Raw genomic sequence first — 21467 nt, 5'->3', positions numbered from 1 at the left:
GGTAGAGTGGTTGGAAGAGGGTCTTCTTTTGCCTGTGGAGGAAACACCGATGAACTATCAAACCACAACCCGAGGCTTGAGAGTTGGTATATGATAACAGGTTGGTGGAGTTTTTCTTTTTTTACAATTCTGGCATTGTTTTTGATAGACGCTGACAATCATGTCTTCTACAGACACTAACAAGTCATTGTACAGGACGATCGAGACAAAGAAGTAGAACAAGAGACCATTATTTCGCTTTGCGCTGTAAGTCATCTATATATACACAAATTGCATGTTTTTCGTATTTACATCATGAACATAGTCATCGCAACACCGAACACAGCAGTAAGCAGAGAGATCTGCATACCGCTGGCGGCGTTCTCGTTACTTCCCCCTGTGCTTCCACCGCTTCCCTTACCCTTGGCCTCTTCCGAATCGGCATCCTCGGAATCACCGTCATCGCTGCTGGTCGCATTGGTCTTAACAACACGCTCCTCCAACTTGGGCTTAAGAGGGTTGTGCGCATCAAAGTAATCGATCAGCACCTCGTCCTGGGTGTCAAGGGTAGCAATGTTCTTTTTATCAGTGCTAAAGAAGTTGTCACCGCCACCGGCCAGGAAGTCAAGCGTGACAACGCGGTACTTGGTCTTGTCCTCGAAAGATTCGCCGTCGAGCTTCAAGCTCACCAGCTTGGATCCGTTCTTGTTGTCGGGGTTGAATTCGACCTTGAGACCCTTGGAAACCTGGAACCACGAGGTGATTTCCTTGTCATTGTCCTGGTTCATGCCTGTCACGGCACCCTCGAAAATATCCTTGATCTCGGCACCAGTGAAAGTGAGCTCAACGATGGCGTTGCCGAAAGGGAAAGATGTCAGAACCTCGCCGCGGGTGATGTTGCCCTCGTCGATGGTGGCGCGAACTCCACCGGCGTTGATAAAGGCGAAGCTGGGCTTGTCATCGTCGGAGCGGCTTTGGTTGAGGCGGTATTCGAGCATGGCGTCGGCCATGACTTGTCCGAGAAGACAGTCTCCATCTTGGCATGTAGACTGGTCAAGCTCGGCATCCGTGTAGCCAACGACTTCAGCGGCGAACTTCTCAAATGGACCTCGCCACGACTCAATCTTCTTCTGGAGGTCCTTGTCCATCTCGGTCTGGTTGGTGAGGTGGATGGGAGCACCATGGTATGCGAGGGGCTTGCCATCCTTGTCAAAGGTCAGGTCGATGGAACCGAGGTACTCGCCCCATCGATAGGCAGTAACAATAAAGACTTCATCGCCATTGATGTTGTCAACAATGGTGGGGTAATCACCCTCGGAATTGCTCATGTTGCCAAGAGGAGTGTGACTGTGGCCACCGATGATAAGAGACAGACCCTCAGTTTTGGCGGCAAGCTCCTGGTCTACGTCGTAGCCAAGGTGAGTGAGCGCGACAATGCGGTTGACCTCGGTCTTGTTGCGAATCTCCCAAACAGCCTTTTGCACTTCGGCGATGGGGTCGAGGAAAGTAGTCTTGTTTCCAACACTTGAGATGCCGGGTGTAGTATCAGTCGTCACACCAATAACAGCCAAGTCATGCTCCTCAAAGATCTGGTAGTTCTTGATGGTCTTGTTAAGACCCTCGTACTCACTCTTGACATTGCAAGAGACGACAGGGAAAGTCAAGTTTTGGAGAAACTCGCCGAGCTCCTCGTCGCCGCCATCCCACTCGTGGTTTCCGAGGGTCATGGCGTCAAAGTCGAGGGCATTCAGGTTCTCTGCAATCTTGGAGGGCCCGTAGAAAGAGTAGAATAGCGTGCCCTGGAACTCGTCACCCGCATTGAGCCACAGGTTATCCGGGTTGTCCTTTCGCAGAGCATCAACGGTGTGCTTGATGCGCGCGTAGCCACCGAAGCAGCCCTTCTTGGGGTCGACGCAGTCTGTGCCTGACTTTGCGAACTGGTCGAGATGGGCGTGGACATCGTTGACGTGGAAGAAGGCTGTGAGATGTTAGTGATACAGAAGTTAATTGCGACGAGTGTAGAGTGCATACAAATGTTGTAATTTCCGTCATCGTCGATGAAGCGCTTGGTCAATCGCTTGCTGAGGAGGGTATCTTCAGCGATGACGGAGCTGGTCAAAGCGAGAGCTGTGAGAGTAATTGACGACTTCATGATGGATGTTTGGACTCGTCAAAAAAAGCGCAATTGCCCCAGAATCGAGAGTTAAAGGGTGGACATTTCGAGAAATTAATCAAGAGTGCATGGCCGGTCTCTTTAACTCGTCAATTGAAGCAGACCCTGTCTGTGTTCCTTGGCCTGATCGTCGCTGATAATGACAGGTCTTGGGTCTTGCAAAGGTTCCATGATAAAAAGGGATCGCCAAGACCACACGTGGGCAATGTGACTGGCTTATCGCATGAGCCGAGGTGAATCCTTTTCATTTTGTTTTATTTAACTATTATTGATTTGGCAGGAGTTGTTATCGTGTAACCTGCCAGTATATAGAAACGTGTGTACAGGCTCTTGTTTCATCTGTGTTGGTCATCTCACAACCTACCTATTATCTACTGTGTGGTCGACCACTGGAGTAATACTAGACTAGTACTCCAGACTCTTGATAAGCTTGAAGACCCCAACAAGGCCAAGGATCAAGACTCGGGGTAGTCGGTGCCGCGTCGGCGTTGTAAGACAAATGAGGAAGGTTTATTGTTTATAGCGTCGGTCAAACGGTTTTTAATCAAGGTTAGCCTGGCCAATCTAGACATTCCTTGTGCGCAGCTTTTATCTAGTACGCCTGTATCTGTACTCTCTAGTCCTATGTCTGCTCAATACCATAAACAAATAAAACTGTTGTTCCTTTTTTACTGTTATCAATCATCAAGATGGTAGCACTAACCACTGAATGACTCGTACAAAAACATAAAGTCCCTTGGATCTCTCAGAACCCGCAACTGAACAACTGGGGCGATTTGTTTAGTGCCAACGCATTAGCCTTTAAGCTTATTCGTTACGACTAGGTACTAGATAAAACGCCTCATTGACCCTGAACATTGGCTTGCTTGTCAACTTTTCGTCACGTCAGAAAGCGGGCGTCTTTCTTAGGGCCAAGGAATATGGGCTTGTGACAGATAGGCAGCCAATCTCTATGAATTGCCCATTTGAGCGACGATCATTTCACTTTGATATCACCAACTGCCAAGACTGTTTGTGTTATTGTTTATTGTTGCGGCTGGAATTTGGCCACCGCTGGGGATTTATCGAGATGCCTATTTTGATCTAGCGTAATCCCTGCAAAACATCCAATCGCTAGCTAATCTAGCTGATCATCAGTCAAAGCGTTGATGATGATTTATTACAATTCAACATAAAAGCAAACTAAAAGCTGAAGTAAAGCTCCAAGTCGATACCGAGGTAGCCAAGTCGGGTCTCGGAGCATCAGGCCCGAATAATATAAACTGGAAAAGAAACTGTTGTAATTAGTTTCGTCCCGTCTCTCTGGGTAGTTAGTTGATAGTAGTCATATCTTTATAAGCGCATATTTCTCCACTGAACGCTTTCAGTGGGAACCGGTGGAGCGTTAGTGGCTTGAAGAACCACGTCCGTGAACTGAACCGCGGGCACTAACAAAAACCATCTTGCCTCGATCAACTGACTACAGATGACAAGAGAACTCAAGGGAGATTAAAAAAACGCCATTTCGTATCCCGATTACTTTCGGGCGATATGATTACTAACACTCGTCATTGGTACCGTTACTATTTTGGACATGTTTACTGAGTGAGCGGTGTACTTCAAACCTTGGCATGTTGATTGGATCCCTTGGTATGCAGACTACCCTAGACCATACACTTGAGTCAGCTTGCTCTCTGTCATTGTCGCGAATAACTTCATATCAAGACACTCTCACCAATAAACATGTATTGAGCCTAGTAAGTAACAAAAAAGTTAGCCTCCCAAGTTTTAGGGTATAAAAAGAAGTAGTTTAAGAACTATAGCCTAAGGAGCATAGAGTGACCTACTAATTTCGTCTCGTATGCTTGCAGCGGTCAATTTTTCTAATACCATGAGGGCACCCAGAGACTGGCATCACTATACGAAAAAGATACTTATCAAAGGCCTGGACTCCGGACCGAACTCGGCCAGTAGTCGTTTACACGATTCAAGTTTGAAACTATCTCCCTGTCAACTGATTAGTGGTATCAACTAACGGACTGTTAAAGTCTTTGCCGTGATATCCACTTGCAACGATCACTACCTAGGACGATAGGATCTTCACCCAGTACGACGTTGTGTAAATAACTCGATACGCCTACTCACGGCTCAAGTCCGATGACATAATCGGATGTAAATTCAGATCAAGTCCTATTATTCATCAACTTGTTGTCTCTCAAGATTGCCATTATCCTAGCGACTCTCTTGGCAGATACTCAATTGCTCCATTATGCAGAAATGACCCGACTTTGCCCGCCAAGAGGTGGAAATGTAATAGAAAAACAACAAAGCGTCTTGAAAATCAGTGCCTTTTGCGAACTATGAATGTTCAGCTGCAGTGCCAAGACGTGTTGGAAATAGCAACGACGTCCGAGCGACGATCATACCAACCAAGCTGCCAATCGCCACGGAACGGCGCGCCAGTAGCCACTTATAGCTCAGGGCATGGTACCGTAAGTCCGGCCTCGTCACTTTCGCGCTTTAGATTTCGCAGGGCTGGGCCGAGGGCACGAAGCGAAGCGAAACCGTTGCAAGAAAACGGAATCTTGGCTTTTAGAGGGGAAAGCCAAGACGTTACCAGCACGTTCGCGGCTCCCTCTATCTAACTTGATCAAGTTAGATGTTTGCCTACGTAGGATTTTCTCTTGGAGGGAGCCGATGGTAGTTGTGGGCACTCTGTGAGCTGGGCTGATACCGATTCGCTGCGTGTACGAGGATTGAGAATGATCTTCAGACGAGACTGATGCAGGAGCTCAACGACTGGACGATGTGGGTATGTAACAGTAGAGCATCTGATATGCTCGATCACCGCGCTCGCTTGTTCAGGGGAATATCGAAAAGCTAGCGGACTTATCATATGGATTGACAGTGGCTGCCCTGACTACTTGGCACTGGTGGTCGATCGACGGAAATAGCATAATGGTTATCAAGCTCCAATGTCGATCTTTAGAAGGAACTCTTGGGTTTTCGGAACAAGAGGCAATTTGACAACGCCACGTTTGGCGCACAGGTACAGCTCAGTTGTCCAAAGCAGTTAAGTTGGCCGACGGGAGGCCTACTGAAGTGTGGGTAGAACTTGTTTCTAGAGCACTAGAGAGTGAAATGAGGTGTCAGAATGAGGCGAATTCCATCATGAGCTGCTAAGTAATCGGAGATGCTAAAAGTTGGTGGAAATAACGTTGGTGTGTCTCCGTGGAATGCCTAAATGATGTGCATGCATGGGTAGGAAAGTTTACAGTGACATTTTGGACTTGTTGGCGCCAAGAAATGCCATACATAACTAATTTGAGATTATTGATCTGCGGTTAAAAGGTGTTGATAGTAAAGTAATTCTTGTTGTCTGGACATGTTTGTAGTTACAGAGTCTTGGCAAAGGATGCAGTTACGCATAGACCATTGGTTAGTGACGGATCAAATTTCACATACAACGAGTCTTGGCATGTAATACATCATGCAGTGTCATCACGTGAATTATATCGTTCCCCTACATACTGTACATTGTGCTCTTAAAAGGGGGCATCCCAGATGAGGTCATCTCGGATCAATCCGACAATCGACCATCTCAGTACGTCATTTGACTCTGGAATAACTAAAAGAAGACGCAAAGGAAGCACAAGACTTTCAGGGTCACCCTCCTCTAGGGTCCCATGCCAAGACTGGGCGGCGGCAACGAGGACCTGGTCCGGTTTAGTAAGGTACCTCGATACCCCAACTCCCGAATCCACGGAACTGGGCAAAGTAAAAAGCGACAACTAACGTACCGTAAAACTAAACTGTTCGGATAACGAGGCAACACTATAGTGCGCCATGGCGTCTTGGTGTGTGGATGAGGCGGCGTTCTTGCTAGAGCCTGCAAAAAATGGACGGACCCAACTCTATTTGCCGTCCGCGTCTACAGGTCAACCAGGTTCCCGTCTTAACCTTGCCCGACTAAGCAGGGATACAACACGAATGGATGGATGGATGGACCGAGGACGGAGGGATGGCCTCAAGATCAGCCAGTCCCCTTGCACACTCTGACACTCCAACACACTCGATATAGGTGTTATGTAAATGGCTCGGGCCCCGTTGGTACGTTGAGAGAGCTGAACCAAAAGGAATCACTCCAGAAGCTTTGATCAAAATCGACATGGTTCATCATCATCTCCTCTTCCATCTCCACTGCACTGAGCCAACGAACCCACAAGCTGAGACTTGACTTTAAGGCTGACTGACAGTCACCATCCACCGACAAAAGATCATCCATCATCTCCCCCGATACAGATACACAGAATACAGTCACGGTACAGTACATACAGAGTATAAGACTGCTACATCTATCAACACAGCCTCATGCCAAGAGAGCTTGTTACTTGGGGCCAAGTACTCGATCAAGTAAGCAAAGCTCGGCACTGTAGATTATACACTATACTGCGGATCGGTAGTTGCATTTGCATACCTCTCTCTACACAACAGCGCACTGCAGTGCCTCAGTGCATTGCCAATTAATAGGGACATGCCCTAGGTGTAGACTTGGTATTTTTTTCTCCCTCTTCCCTTTTTTAGAGAAAGGCAAGACCAAGACCCAAGACCCAAGGCCCCAAGAAAGAGAAAGGAAGGGAAAAAAAGTCCAAGCACAATTCATACCAAGACAAGAATTTGCTTGCACAAGTTGAGACAGGGACAAGCAGACGAAAAGAAGCGGGGGGTGGGTTTTCTTCTTAACAACCTGCCCAGCCAGACACAAGATAACACAAACATCAAAAACCTCTTACACATCATCTCTCTTCTTTCTTACCTTGGCTCGTCTTGCATATACTAATATCCAATACCTATCCCAATACTTATACTTATACCCATCCCCATACATTCTGCTTGTACATGCGTATACATATACACAACACATCATCCCACATACGCCTGCCTTGTTCTGAAAAATAAGGACATGGCAAAAAGATTTGTACCTACTCTACCGGTCTCGTCTTCTCCCACATCAACACTACATCACGACACCCTCAAATGGAAATCATCACACCCCAGGACTACCAGAACAACTCCCGCAAACGACAACGTCGTAGCCTTCGTCCCTGCGACGCTTGTCGGAAGCGTAAGACTCGCTGCGTCACAAAGGATGGTGACGGCGACTGTGTCCATTGTCAGCTGAGAGCTACACCGTGTACCTTTCAGCACGATCCCCCAGAGCGACAGGTTGCAAGCACCAGCGGGAATAGCAGCAGCACAACCGCCACCGCCCCGGGAATTCAGGAAGAGATCAGCCCAGACGAGATTCCAGGTCCGCTTCAGAACCAGCCTTCAGCCAGGAGTATGAGCCAGCAAAGCCGTAAAGAGTCTCGGGACGAAGTTCAGTCCGTCTACTCCGTCCCCTCGATCCAGCCGTTCCTCTCCCCTGCCGAGACGCGCGCTTCTGCTGATAGTGGTATGCCTATTGCTCCGCCCTCGGTGCTTGTTCCCGAGCTTGGTCCCCTGGATCGCACTATGGGGTGCTCGTCTACGCGCTTCGCCGAACTCTATGGTCTTGGAAGTGACATGGAGCCCATACTAATGCGACATCGTCCCTACGATCCTCAAACCCACGAGTTTAGCCTTGATACGCATGCCATCCGCCGTGTGCTCGAGAAGGACGACGGCCAGGAGTATCCCTTGACGTTTCACATGGCTCGAGACGAAAAAGCAGTTGACGGTGATCCCACCTTTTCCCAGGTCGACGCTATCGAGAGCTGCGTTCGCCCCCATGGTCCTAGTCTCGTTGAGCTCTTCTGGAGACACGTTCAGCCGTGCTATCCCATCCTCTCCAAGGACCCCTTCACCCTTGCCTATAGCCAGTCTTACCGGCGCATACCCGCGGCCCTCCTCGGAGCAATCTATCTATCCGCGATTCGCTGGTGGACCTATGACCCTGAACTCTCCATCAGAAACCCCCCGGATGCTGCCCTACTGCGTAGGATGCTCCGGACGGCCATCCCGGCGTCCTACCACCGCCCAAAGCTCAGTTCCATACAGGCTGCCCTGCTCCTCCTCCAATGCCAGCCTGAAGACCCCCTCAACCCGGACCATACCTTCCAATGGGGCCTAACATGCCAGGCGCTTGCTATCGGTCAATGCCTTGGTCTTCACCTTGATACCAGCAACTGGACTATTCCCCAATGGGAGCGCAACGTTCGTAAGCGTCTCAGTTGGGCGCTATTCATGCAGGACCGCTGGACTGCATTGGCTTACGGACGACCTGTTCACATTCACGACGATGACTGGACAGTTGGTGATCTTACTCCGGCTGATTTTTCGGATTTTGAAAGTGAGGTTCCAAACGCCCCCTCAGCTACGGGGTCTGTTTCTAGTTCCGTTTCTGTTTCTGGCTCCGACGATGACCGGAGATCGATTGCCTACACTGGTATGACGCAGTATATACAGATGGTGCGGTTGACGCAGATTCTATCAGTTGTCTACTCCACCTTCTATACAGCTCGCACCTGTCGAGAGCAGGACACGGTGATCCTCTTTGAGAAGGCCCGGCCTCTTTTCGAGATGCTGACGAACTGGTACCACAACATCCCACCAACGCTGCAGATGAATGTTATCTACCAGCGCAAGCTGTGTTTCCACGGATACTTGCACTTTTCATACTACGGCGTTGTCATGACCCTTCTGCGTCGCCTGATTCGCTCTACAGCCCTCCCACCACGCTGTTCAGACGATCGCGTGCTCTCCAGCATTCGCCAGATTGCTCTCCAAACAGCCCAAAGCGCGATAAGCTTCGTGATAAGCTTGAGACCCGACCATCTCGAAGCATTTTGGTACTTTACATCACCCTACCTCTTCTCGCTCCTCGGCTCCTTTACCACCCTACTTCTCGTCACCTCACTATCTTCCCAAGAACGTCATTTCTGGCAAGAAACCCTAAACTCGTATCTCTGGAATCTTCGCATGATGAGCAAAAGTCATCAGCCGATGCAATATGCTGTGAATCGTCTCGAGGGCGCCATCCTGCGTGGTCTAGAGCACTCTCTGGCGGTCAACTTGAACGAACCGCTCAATGACAAAGTTAGCCCCATGATGGGGAATTATGCTTCAGATGTATATGAATACACCGATTTTGGCGACTGGGACCTGGCTGGCGCATCAGGTCCATATGATCTTCTTAGCGGGTTGGTTATCCAGCCGAATCCCATGATGCCACAGGACGATCTAGGATGAGAGCTGCAAAGAAAATAACTTTGCGGCGAGGAAGGTTAATAGAAGAATTACTCGGCGTCTTCGAGATTGTCCGACTCGGCTGAGCCGTCCTTGCTGCACATCGAATGACGCATATTAATGTCAACTAAATCAACCATGCCATCTTCCACATACCATCCCAACCTGCGGACGCCACAGCGGTCGTTGTCCGTCCAGTTGGGTGGTATTGGTAATCGAAAGCTTAGTGCTCGGCCTCCACAAAATACCTCCACGATTTGACCTCTCAAAAAGAGGAAGACCCCGTCGACAAGGCTGACATTGTCATGCCGCACCAGTTCGGGTCCGTCAACAGGTCGTGGAATGTGCATACGGTACTGGTCAGCCCAGAAATCATCCAGGGGAGGGAAATCCGTCATGAGCGCGACAGAAAAGAGGCCATTTCCTTGAGGACTGAACTGCAAGCGATGGCCCTTTCCAGTGCTATCGACTTGCAACATGACTCCAAAAGTGTGAGCATCACAGGCTGCGACTTTAAAGTCGACCATGAGATGTCTCTTCCACTCCGCAGCCCCTAGTTCGGGATAATGCGTCGCTGTCGTCCCGAGAGAACAAAGATACAAACTGGGAGCAGCATCACCGGGCGACACAGGTCTAGAAGTTCGCCATATATAACTTCGAAACTCTTGAGAGGCGTCAATGCGCAAACAGGCGTTGTTATCTGCCCACATGACTCTGGTGATGCCGAGATCACCTCCCCAGAGCCACTTGTTCTCGTCGTCCGCATAGTCACCAATCCAGCCAAAGCAGATTCTCTTGTCAGGGTCTCCAGCCTTTGGGCATGATTTGGCTGCATACCAACGGCGTCCGTCCAAGCGTCCATGAGACCCATCGCGTGGGACGCGAAACGGACCATATGGAGTGTCGGCCATGCGATACACTGTTCCTGCATTTGGTGCGTGGAAGCGTGAATATACCAGGTACCACTTCCCATTTGGCATTGTGAACAACTCTGGACATTCGGGGCAGAAGACGTCGTTGGGGGCATACAAAGGCTCCGGTGACACTGTCCAAGCCTCAAGATCGGGTGAAGTTAACAGGGCGATGCACCCACGACTCCAATACGGGCCATTGGCGAGGCGAGTGCCGACAAGCATCCAGTATCTCCCTTCGGCGCGGTTGAAAAAGACAAACGGATCGCGAAAGTCGATACGTTCAAACTTGTCCAGCCCATTGCCGAGAATAGTGATTGGCTTTGATGTCGAATCGAACCTTGTACCATGACGGTCAGAGGCCTTGGTGTGAAGGATTGTTTGTTGGCCGTTTCGAGACAGGTTATATCCTGTATAGAAGATATTCATGTTCTGATCCAAATCGAGCACGGCGCATCCCGTCCAGACACCATCAGCGTCAGGGTCGGTACTTGACTCTCCAGGGGATATCACAGGTTGCTGGTCCCGTTCCCATTCGAGGAGGTTCGTTGATCGCAAGCGTGACCATGTTGTTCTCAGTCGTTGAGGATGGTGTTTTGTGGATGGTGGTGTGCTGAGGTGGAAGACATGGTATGTATCGTCAACAAGCAGTGGGATGACATCGGCGGATGCTTGACTGGCTGATGCGCGAGAGTAAGGGCATAATTCGGGTGGTGGAGTTGGGACTGGGAGTATGGATCGCATAATTGTTTGTAGTTGAGCTGTCTTGATATGAAGTATAATAAGTGAGGAATAATCTGATTATCAAGGTAGACACGATACTGTTTGTTAGCCTAGAATGAATGATAGGAATAATAAAGTAAAGCAACGTCTTCTGTTTATATCCATTTTAGAAGAAACCTTGGCATATGAATAGGTATAGGAAAGGTATGGGTTATAGATATGGTCGAAGCTTCCACGCTGTTTAGATATCGAATGGAGTTCGCCGATTCATGTGCATGGTCAGGGCGTCGGCGGATTGACTCTTGGAACATGACTCTCCAGCTGGAACATTGTCACTTCTGAAGAGGGGTAAAGAGAAGAAGATCACATAACAAGGCAGGACAGGTCTGGGCAGTCACCAGGGGGGGAAGCATCCAGAAATAAAAGAGAGGATTGGAAGCTATACAACAGTTTATCGCGTCGGCAGCAATGTATCAAAATGAACCTTTTGAGAAAATGCCCCGGCACGGCGCTGCCCGAAGGAGTCAAGCTTCTAGACCCTTGCTCAAACTTTATTTCGATGATCTTAACTTGCACGGGTTTAGTTTAGGTTTCGATGAAGAATGCCCAAGTCCCGGGGCCCCTAACCTGATCCTGAATAGTAAGGACCCAGGCAGAGACATTACTATGAACACAGGACTAGGTAGAACGACAATGAGGCTTACGGAGAATATGTTCTAGAATTAAAACATCAGCTTATCAGCCAAAGCCTCAAAAGCCATTGCAAGGTAGGTGCAGGCAAAAAAAGGGGGGAGTTGAAAGGGAACTTTTGTTGGTAGACATCATGATTAGGCCAAAACAAACTCGTGATTCAGTCATTTTTCGTATGTGACGTTGTATTCTTTCCGGAGCCTCTCTTTTTCTCCTCCTTCTCCCTCATCAACAACGTCAAAGTATCCATCACAGTCTCTTTCTTCAAGGATACCCTCTCCATTTGATCCACTCACTAATCAATCTACTGCATCGGAACCGCAAATTGCAATCTCCCCCCCTCATCTAAAACCCAACTAGCCATAGTCAACTAAACCCAGAAAGCCTTTGCCGGTTTGTGTCAGAAATCAGAGACAGAGTGCAAAGACCAAGGCACGGGGGGAAAGAAAGAGTATCCTCCCCTCCCTTTCAGCCCTGTCGACGCCCGCCGGACTTCTTTCAATTTCCCGCGGAGAAATATTAATTACAAAACAAACAGAAACTGAATCAAGACAAAGTTATAGAGTCGGAACATGTTCTTCCGGATTAGACATCCCTACGTCTGGCTCTGCTGTGGCTTTGCAGCTTTGGGTGCTTGTCTGTATGGTTATGAGGGCGTCTACTTTACCGGGGTTTCGACTCTCGGTATGTTACACCCAAAACTAAGTTAAACCAGATATTAGTGTTGTTTAGCTGATACCATCAAAAGATGTCTTTGTTCGCGACTTTGGTACACCAGTGTCTGGTGCCCAGGGCGAATATGAGATCTCCCCCACCGACTTGGCTGTCATGACGAGCATGATTAACGTGGGCGAGTTGGTGGGATCGCTATTGGCAGCTCCCATCAACGACCTATTCGGCCGAAAGGGAGCATTCATGTCCGGCGCTATCACTGTTATCATCGGTGTTGTAATGCAACTTTCCACCACCTCTAGTCGTGCTCTCATCACGGCTGGTAGAGTCATCTCGGGTTTTGGCGTGGGTAACTTTTCCGTTACTTCGCCTCTGTACATGGGAGTATGTCTCTTTGAAACTTTGTGAAATATGCTCGTTTTTTGCTTATCAGTGATCAACTTGTAGGAGGTTGCGCCAGAGGGGTTGAGGAGTCCACTCCTTATGTGCTGGCAGCTCGTCTTGTCTATATCGCAGATCATCGCAGCTGGTATAAACCGAAGTGTGATCCACAACGACACAACTTTTGCGTATCGATTCCCCATTGGGTTCCAGTTGATATTTCCACTGATACTGCTGCTTGGCATCACTTGGTTACCAGAGTCGCCGCGATGGTTATTACGCCGTGGACAACACGATAAAGCAATGCACTCTCTGCGCGTACTTCACCGCGATGACAAGCAGTATGATTGCCAAGCCGTGATTCAGAGCATTGAAAAAGACCCTGCGAAAGATAACGTCGATGACGCAGAGAGCGCATGGATGCAACTTATAACAGACCCTGTCGAACGTCGTAAAGTCATCCACAGCGCCGGCGCTTTGGTCGCCCAGCAAATCAACGGGATCCAGTGGTTCTACTACTTCGGGACCATCTTCTCCAAGGCAATTGGTCTGCGCGATCCATTCCTCATGACGCTTATTGTCTTTATTATCCAAGTTTTTGTTGTCCTTGCGGCAGTGTTGCTGGCTAACAAGATCCCAAGACGACCTCTTCTGCTGATTACTACGGGAATCATGACTGTGTCCATCTTTGTAGTAGGATGTCTGGGAATCCCTGGTGGACAACCAAGTGAGACAGTTGGCAAAGTGATTATCAGTTTTGTTATTATTGAGATTGTGGCCTTTAATTTTGCTTGGGGACCTCTTGGCTGGACGATTGTGAGTATGTCTCCCCTTTGTTGATGCTTTCTTAACATGATATCTTAGGCTTCTGAAATGGCAGTTGGAAGAAACCGCAACAAGATCTATGCTGTCGCCGTTGCCTCATTCTGGATTACGGTCTGGGTCACAGTCTTTACTCTGCCCTATCTGTACTACTCTGCCGATCTCGGTCCCAAAACAGGGTTTGTGTACACAGGCCTTTGCTTCGTGTCATTGACCTATGTATACTTTTGCGTTGGTGAAGTCACAGGACGCAGCATCGAAGAGATCAATGGTTTCTTCCGAGATGGTATTCCTGCGCGTCACTGGAAGAAGCAGCCGTTTGTTGAAGCACAGAACCCTCCAGATGTGAGCGTCGTCGAGGTTCAGGGACAGGAAAAAGTTGCTAATCATTGAAACGAGTTATGAATTATGCACTTATGATGTCTATACCCATTAGTCTAGTATACTGGCCCCGTTGATAATCTTGACCCTGATCTATACCCATTTAACGACTCATTCCAGCGTCCCTGAAGCCGCGGCTGATATACATTCTTTGCGCCACTAGTCTTTGTTCGCCGTTGCAAGCGATGATTTTTGGTCTCTCAACGTATCCAGATTGAGGCCGACCAAAGAGCCATGCCATATCCCCTCCCATTCTATTCCCTGATGGCGGTATCTGAGTGCTCTCGCTTGTAGGTTCCGGTAATGATGACAAAGGAACTATGCCTCCAAAAAGAGGTTGGAGAGGTTCAGGCTCATAAGCGATAGCTGGTGTTTGCGTTGCTCGGCCGTAGCCCATAGTGTCTCTTGTGAACCGAGTTGTGAAGCCGACACTTCCCATCCAGGCGCCCTGCCTTCCACTACTGGGGTATGGCGAGGATAAAGAAGTAGTCTGTTGAACTGACCCGGTGAATTGGTTGGCAATTGCTGGGTTTGAGGGTCTGTTTGAACTTGGAGGAGCCTGAGATGCTTGGCGCATCAATAGTGCTGGGTTGACAGTCTCCATTTTGAACTGATGTGTATTGGAGTAGTTGACTATATGTAACTGCAAATGAAAATTCGGTGAGAGGCTTGGAACTATACTGTCACTAGAAGCGTTTCAAAGATAGGTACAGTAAATTGTTTTTGGATATTGTTATACATGGCCGTTGCCCTGCCTTCTTATATAGCAACTCTGAACATGAGTATTAGTTGTATCACACCAACAAACCACCATTTCTTTTAATAGGTACCTGTAACTAAAACATGAAACAAACATCCAACGACGAAGAAATTGACATGGAGATTCTCGTATCTGTTTCAAAGACAACTCGTTTTCTTTGTTCTTTGTTCTCTTGGCAGGGGTATCATCGCCTTGTGTGCATGTGTGCGTGTTAGTATTGAAGATGCCAAAAATAACAACCGGCCACGCTTCCGAGGACAAAGAAACTGCCAGACGTAGCTATTTTCGAGTCATCCGTTTATTGAATTTGTTTAGTTGAGTAACTGGCAGAAAGGCTGGCCTCCACGTTTGAGGTATAGCAATATAAATAGCCTGAGAAGTAGTCTAAATAGCTAATACTGACCTAATAACTTCATCTCTTGCCAGAATCTCTATAGACTGCAAGTTCACCATAGTGTACCATTGTGAACCATAAAATAACTTGAAACTTTGTTTATTACCGCACTGAATCTAAGGCGCGGTGTAACTGTCAGCAACGCACCATGCCGACGAGCGGAGAAGCTCCTCAAATAAATCCACATTATACATAAATCTTCTCAGACGCTATCCTCCCTATGTTCAGTAACTGATGCCTTGGCACCAAGCTTGCCGCCCATATCGTCGCTCTCGGTGGGCGCACGGTCGTGCACGTAGCCAAACATGACATCCATCTCTTCGAGGGTCTTGCCCTTGGTCTCAGGAAGGAAGAAGAAAGCCCATACAGTGGCGATGATCATCCAGCATGCGAAGAAGAACCATGTTCCATAGCCGAAGGACTTGAAGATGTAGGGGAGGGCCTTTGTGATGGCGAATTGAGTGAGCCTATATAGAGTTAGATCATTGTTGGCCAAGAGGAGTAGTAAAGATGCCTTACCATTGGACACAGGCAGCGTATGTGCCTGTCAAAGTACGCAGAGCACCGGGGAAGATCTCAGCAGAGACGATCCAGGGGATACCGTTCAGACCAAAAGACCAGCTATAACGAATCAGCATACTGGTTTCCTCACCAAAAACGAGGAGGGGAGCTTACAAGACAGAGTAAACCATGATCATGGCTGTGGCAGCCCTACCACCAGCGGCAGTTGATGGAGACAACTCCTTGCCCTCGGCAATGATAGTAGCAGGATGTCCGATCTTGACATAGGCACCCACGATCCAAAGACAAGCTGAGCAAAAGGCAGATGAAATGATGGTCGGGTTTCGTCGTCCCCAGATATCAATAAGGGCACCGTAGAAGATGATGGATGCAACAGCTATAGAGGGTCAGCGAAAGCACGGCGAATGGATATTTGTTGAACATACCCTTGACGAGACCGTAAATTCCAGTGTACAAAGCGACATCCTTGATACCAAGCGATCCGAAAAGAGTGGGAGAGTAGTAGTTGATGGCTACAAATGATTAGTTAGCTTTATCATAGTAGAAAGCAGATGGGAGACCGTACCGGCAGCACCAGACATGTTCTGTAGGGCAAAAGAGCAAAAGACAAGCAAGACACGGTTTCGCATGCCCTTCTTGGTCAGTTCAGAAATCGCGCCACGGAAAAGAGCCCAAGGTCCCGTTCCGAATCGGCTAGCAACGCGAGCCTCATCTGCGAGACGCTTGCGAATCATATCGAGATCTTCCTGGAGATCTATCACATTGTTAGCGTCCTCATTTTTATAAGTGCTAGATGCCAAACTTACACTTATGATCACGAGGAATTTGTCGAAGACTCTCAAGAGCCTTTGTCGCATCCTCCTCACGGTTATTGCGCATCAACCAAAGAGGACTCTCATGCAGGAAGAAGCCACCGACGAACAGAACAGCGGCAGGGGCAATTTGAACAGCCATGGGGACACGCCATGCCGCTGCAGAGTTGGGGTTCATGTTCTGGTTGATGCCATAGTTGATCCAGAAACCGATCAGAGATCCAGTCTGGTATGTGACTTCGAAAAGGCCAGTGAGAATACCGCGGATGGAGACGATGGAAAGCTCGGCGATGTAGCTGGGTACTGTGGCTGTGATGGCTCCGCATGCGATTCCTGTAAGAGCACGACCAGCGTCTAAAGTTGTTAGGTGTCGATACTGTCAAGCTTGTAAGGCTGACTTACAGATATAAGACAGTTGATGAGTTGCGGCAGTCATGAGGATAGCGCCGATGAGGAAGACGGCAACGTTAGCCTGAAGAGCCCATTTTCGACCAATCTTTTCAGTGACTGTCCATATGTATCAGCAATTTTATCTCCAAATTTCGATCTATGAGAACATACCCAAGAAACAGATGATGGCACCGAAAAAGGCACCAGCCTGGAATGTCGCAGTGATATTGGACGAGATATCAGCCTGTTGGCTAGGCTGAATGTTGAAATCGCGCTTGAAGCTATCGCGAGCAATGGTAGTACCAATAAAAGCGGAATCGTAACCAAACCTTCAATCCTGTCAGTGACTTAAACTTTGAGTTAACCATGTTATAAACTTACAGTAGAGATCCCGTAGCAATAACTGCTGCTTCGGTGTAGAGACGCCAATTGTACACCTCCTTTGGCGTAGGCCGATCTTCGACAGCACGAAAGCCACCCATGTTGATGTCTATATCGTGAACAAGTAAATGTTATACTTGAAGCTGAGACAGATTGATTAAGAGATGAGGAGGAAACCCTGTGGAACCATGTCTTTAAGAGCGTTGGTTGATCCAGGATCGGTAACGGTATTTAAAGCATAATCTCTCCAATTGACAAATCCGGGGGCGTGGGGAAACGGAAACCTGGGGATTGTGTGGAGCAACAGAGTCATCACAAACATGTTTTTCTCTCTCTCTTTTACGAGTCATGGTCTCATGCATGAACGATGCAGGGTTCAAGTCTTGGAGAATGAACCAAACCCGACAGGCGAGCCGATGCGAGGGGAAGAGGCGATTGGAGGATTGAGTTTGCCGATGCGGGGGAAGACTGCTTAGTCCACTTCTATAAACAAAATCAAGATATCATATCTCATGATTTCCGTTTTCTTTTCGCTCAATGGCCTGAGACGCGGAATTGGAGCGAGGTATCAAGGCCAAGAATTGGCACAAGACTCACAAGATCTGGCCATTGCATTGCTATGACCATTACTTGCTAGCTAGACATGACTAAAAAGGTCCGAGCAACGACTGTAAATCACCAAATTTGTATATGCGATTCAAGTAGTAACAACAACTCTCTGAAATACGACAACACATTCGTACTCATATAGAGCCACAAGGAAAATCACAGAGCTCAAACACGATCGTTTTATCTCATCGATATAGAAATATGAATGTCAATAATGTAATAAAATTTTATATATGTCATAAGCTCATCTATAATCCCATCTAGATATCAGAACCCCTCTTGCCGAGACCCTTCTCAATGGTCGAAAGAGGCTCAACAACACTATGAATCCAGTCCTGTTTACTCTCATCAACATACTGAGGGTAAGGCTTCCTGCAGTGGCAGCTGCCAGAGGGGTATCCCAGAAGCTTGGCCACAATCCACTTGGTGCCGTTGATACCACCCTTGGCAAATCCCCATTCCATCTTGGCCAACTCAAGCTGTGCGGCCTCAGCTTCCTTTGTCTTGCCAGCCATGTACAAGTCAAAGATTCGCAAGCAAGTCTTGGGGTACAAGTTTGCAACGCCAGTGACTGCTCCTGTGGCACCGACAGATAGTGCTGGGACAAGCCAGTCGCTCTGACCAGCGAGAGCAGTGAACTCTTCTGGCTTGTATTGGGCTGCCACACGGGCGACCTTTGCGATACCACCACATGTAAGCTTCACGCCGACAATGTTGGAGTGCTTAGCCAGACGCTCCAGCATCTCCGAGTTGACGTCGAGACCAGCTACAACGCCAGGGAAGTTATAGATAACAACGGGGACAGGGCTAGCGTCTGCGAGCTCCTCAAAGAATGCGACAATAGCATCTTGCGTCATAGCGAAGTGGAAGTAACTGGGCGTCAAAACGAGTACAAAGTCGGCACCTGCCTCCTTGGCAAGTTTCGTCTCGTTGATGGCGTCTCTTGTTGTTTGCGACGAGGTTCCCATCGTGATTGTGATATCGGGGCGACCACAAGAGGTTGCAATCTCGCGCGTCGTTCGGACTAGTCGTGACTTCTCGGCTGCTGAAAGCGTGACCGCCTCTCCGTTTGTTCCTGCAATTACGACTGGAGGTTGTTAGTTAAGTCCGACGAGAATTTGCATATATACATACTGCCATCGAGGCCAGAGTTGACTAGGAACTCAATATGGCGACTCTGTTGATCCCAGTCGACTTCTTGGTTGGCATCATTTTGGAACCAAGTCAAAGAAGGGACATGAATGCCTGGGGGGAAGGCCTTGCCCTTTGCGGAGATTGATCCCATATTGAATGAATACGATGTAAACTGAGATACTCAAGGTTGAGATGGTGAGAATATCGATGTCGAGGAAGACAGAATTGGAGCAAGAGGTTGTTGATTGTTGCAAAATCAAGAATGAGCTGCCTCGAGGGTTTTGTTCCAAGCCTGACGCTGGCTTAGTGGGGGTCTGCGTCGTATCCCCATCGGATCCATTGGCACAGCGGCATCATGTCATGTCCTAGTTTTGCGATTCGCTGGTCATGGCTTCGACGTTTGTCGTGTAAATGCATTAGTAGAGGTCATCCCCAGCTTTCACCCACTTTAGCCTGGTGCGGGGAAGTTGGAGATCACCACATCCGATCGGCTCGACAAGTGTGTGTGGGGCCTCGATCCGACCGTTAAGTAGAACAGTCAAGACCAGTCGCATGACATTCATTAATGGTCCGAGACAAGTCAGTAGTTAGTCTGTATGCCAAAAGCCAAGACGACTAGTGTCATGAGCTTGGAAGTGTCTGACAAGTATTCACCGACGGCGCGGAATTAACAGCCAGAAACCACCATGCCAGTGTCGCAGCAGAACAAACTATCGGAACCCAGTCTCGATCCGATCTCAGACAATGGCAAAGCTTGAGTTGAAGACCTCATGCATCACAGATCGGATGTCCATACGTGCCTTGGCCGCGTCTTGCCGAGCCTGAACTTCCTCTAGCACTTGCGCCGTGATGCGTGCATTGCCAGCAACCTTCTCCATTCTGAGAATCTGTGTTTTGATCCAAGCCTTTTCGCTAGCGTCTTGCTCTTCTACACCCAACATCAAAAGTGGCCATAGCATATTGATGGGAAGTGTGTCATCAGCATCCAAGGCGGCCACAATCTGCCGAGCGAGCTTCCGGATCTGGTCCAAAGCTTCCGACGCCTCTTTCGTTAGAGGCAGGCTCTTGTAAGCAACGCGATGAAGATGCACTTTGCTGGCGTAATAGTTTGAAAGGTATGTACGGAAGGCTCGTGTGATAACAAATGCCAGGTGTTTCGAGACGTGAGGCTGCGTTAACTTGCCTGCTACGGCATAGTCCATCAGTGGTGGTCGGTGTTCGTACAGAGTGCGTAAGTCAGCCGCTATGACAGCACCGATATTCATAACCTCGATTTCATCTTCAACCGTACCACGCGATCGATGCCATGGGTCAATCTTGGAGATCCTGCCCATAAAGCTCTGGACCTTCTGGTAAAATACAACACCTGGTTGATATAACACCTGGAATAGTACATCCTCGATATCTTCCGCAGGGTCGTTCTTCGAGATGTCGTCGGGTTCCCCGTCGAAGCTTGCTGGCGATGCTTCCACTAAAAGGACCTCGTCGTCTTTAGTGAGGAACAAACCATCGCCCCCAGCAGATACTGCCCGCCCGTCGAGGAGTCGAATCCAGAGAAGCAATTGCTTCTCCACTTGCGTCAGACCATGCTTGTTACTCGCTTGGAAAAGAGTGTACGCGCGCTTTAAGTTCGAGTGCGCGGCATCGAGACGACTCTCCAGTATATCGATATAGCTGAGAAAGAATAAGGCTGCAAGGACATGCTCGCGTTCACGGCTATGTTCAGACATGGACACACCATCATGGCTTGCAACTTCTGCAACGCCACGCTGGTAATGATCATCATCGCTCATAGTCCAATTGCCGTCTTTCCTAGAAAGTAAAAGGTTCGAAAAAGCCATAATTGCGTGACGGACCATGGGAGAGACATTGGCCATTCCGATGACAATTTGTCGCATGGAAATCCATTTCTTCTGAGTCTCAACCTCTGCGATGATGGGAGGGTTGACAGAGCTGGCAAAGAACTCCATCAACCTTTCGCTTCCATCTCTAGTATCGGTCGCCCGACTATCATTGCTGTGCGTTATTGAAGGCGCTTGTAACGGTGTCACAAATGTCGTTCTATCCGGAAATGCGACCTGCGATTGAGCAGTCTGGTTGTGTCAGTAGACTTTCGTAGTGCAACCATAAATTTTCCTACCAGCATGGGTGCTTCTAGCCCCTGATTCTGGTGCATTTCAGGTGAAGCTTGCTGCCAAAAGTCTCCGTAATCCCACATAAAACTTGCATAATCAAATACTTCGTCTACTGCATGCCCCGATTGGAATACAGATGTTCCTGGTGACGTATCTGTTGGCGACAAACTTTGCTCAAGAGACTGCGCAAGCGTTCCTGTAGTAGATGCTTGTCTCCTTTGAGCTCCTGAACGTTGTTGAGGGCGCCACTTGCACTCCATATTAAGCCTCTCACAATGTGAACATCTAGGTCTCTGCTCGTCGCATTTGACTTTTCGTCTCCTATTTTTCGGTCAGGTATAAGCACATTAATCGAAGTACTATACGTACTTGCATGTTAAACATCCATCGCG

General features: G+C 48.5%; 8 protein-coding genes across 8 annotated transcripts; 2 read left to right on the top strand and 6 right to left on the bottom strand.

Moving 5' to 3' along the window:
- Positions 1 to 287: 287 nt before the first annotated feature.
- Positions 288 to 2131, bottom strand: FSST1_004949 (Metallo-dependent phosphatase-like protein; the record flags this gene model as incomplete). The annotated part of the gene is made up of 2 exons (XM_083231176.1): positions 288 to 1957; positions 2011 to 2131. The coding sequence occupies 2 exons, from the start codon at positions 2129 to 2131 to the stop codon at positions 288 to 290; spliced, it is 1791 nt and encodes a 596-aa protein (XP_083088379.1).
- A 5037-nt stretch (positions 2132 to 7168) lies between these two features.
- Positions 7169 to 9361, top strand: FSST1_004948 (transcription factor domain-containing protein; the record flags this gene model as incomplete). Its single annotated transcript, XM_083231175.1, has 1 exon — positions 7169 to 9361. One exon carries the CDS (start codon positions 7169 to 7171, stop codon positions 9359 to 9361), a length of 2193 nt encoding a protein of 730 aa, XP_083088378.1.
- Positions 9362 to 9408: 47 nt separating this feature from the next.
- FSST1_004947 (glycosyl hydrolase) lies at positions 9409 to 11013 on the bottom strand (the record flags this gene model as incomplete). Its single annotated transcript, XM_083231174.1, has 1 exon — positions 9409 to 11013. One exon carries the CDS (start codon positions 11011 to 11013, stop codon positions 9409 to 9411), a length of 1605 nt encoding a protein of 534 aa, XP_083088377.1.
- Positions 11014 to 12254: 1241 nt separating this feature from the next.
- Positions 12255 to 13950, top strand: FSST1_004946 (general substrate transporter; the record flags this gene model as incomplete). Its single annotated transcript, XM_083231173.1, has 4 exons — positions 12255 to 12366; positions 12431 to 12738; positions 12802 to 13551; positions 13600 to 13950. The coding sequence occupies 4 exons, from the start codon at positions 12255 to 12257 to the stop codon at positions 13948 to 13950; spliced, it is 1521 nt and encodes a 506-aa protein (XP_083088376.1).
- Positions 13951 to 14041: 91 nt separating this feature from the next.
- Positions 14042 to 14542, bottom strand: FSST1_004945 (uncharacterized protein; the record flags this gene model as incomplete). Its single annotated transcript, XM_083231172.1, has 1 exon — positions 14042 to 14542. One exon carries the CDS (start codon positions 14540 to 14542, stop codon positions 14042 to 14044), a length of 501 nt encoding a protein of 166 aa, XP_083088375.1.
- A 752-nt stretch (positions 14543 to 15294) lies between these two features.
- On the bottom strand, positions 15295 to 17298 carry FSST1_004944 (general substrate transporter; the record flags this gene model as incomplete). The annotated part of the gene is made up of 9 exons (XM_083231171.1): positions 15295 to 15559; positions 15612 to 15713; positions 15768 to 15990; positions 16040 to 16126; positions 16180 to 16368; positions 16421 to 16780; positions 16829 to 16933; positions 16988 to 17145; positions 17198 to 17298. 9 exons carry the CDS (start codon positions 17296 to 17298, stop codon positions 15295 to 15297), a joined length of 1590 nt encoding a protein of 529 aa, XP_083088374.1.
- A 768-nt stretch (positions 17299 to 18066) lies between these two features.
- FSST1_004943 (dihydrodipicolinate synthase family protein) lies at positions 18067 to 19091 on the bottom strand (the record flags this gene model as incomplete). Its single annotated transcript, XM_083231170.1, has 2 exons — positions 18067 to 18893; positions 18941 to 19091. The coding sequence occupies 2 exons, from the start codon at positions 19089 to 19091 to the stop codon at positions 18067 to 18069; spliced, it is 978 nt and encodes a 325-aa protein (XP_083088373.1).
- A 586-nt stretch (positions 19092 to 19677) lies between these two features.
- Positions 19678 to 21335, bottom strand: FSST1_004942 (transcription factor domain-containing protein; the record flags this gene model as incomplete). Its single annotated transcript, XM_083231169.1, has 2 exons — positions 19678 to 21033; positions 21081 to 21335. 2 exons carry the CDS (start codon positions 21333 to 21335, stop codon positions 19678 to 19680), a joined length of 1611 nt encoding a protein of 536 aa, XP_083088372.1.
- Between the last annotated feature and the right edge of the window lie 132 nt (positions 21336 to 21467).

The sequence above is a fragment of the Fusarium sambucinum genome, chromosome I (genome assembly GCF_050947815.1).
Source record: "Fusarium sambucinum isolate potato_lamoka chromosome I, whole genome shotgun sequence".
Classification (NCBI taxonomy): domain Eukaryota; kingdom Fungi; phylum Ascomycota; class Sordariomycetes; order Hypocreales; family Nectriaceae; genus Fusarium; species Fusarium sambucinum.
The sequence above is the reverse complement of the archived record's forward strand: the minus strand, read 5'-3'. Positions and strand labels throughout refer to the sequence as shown.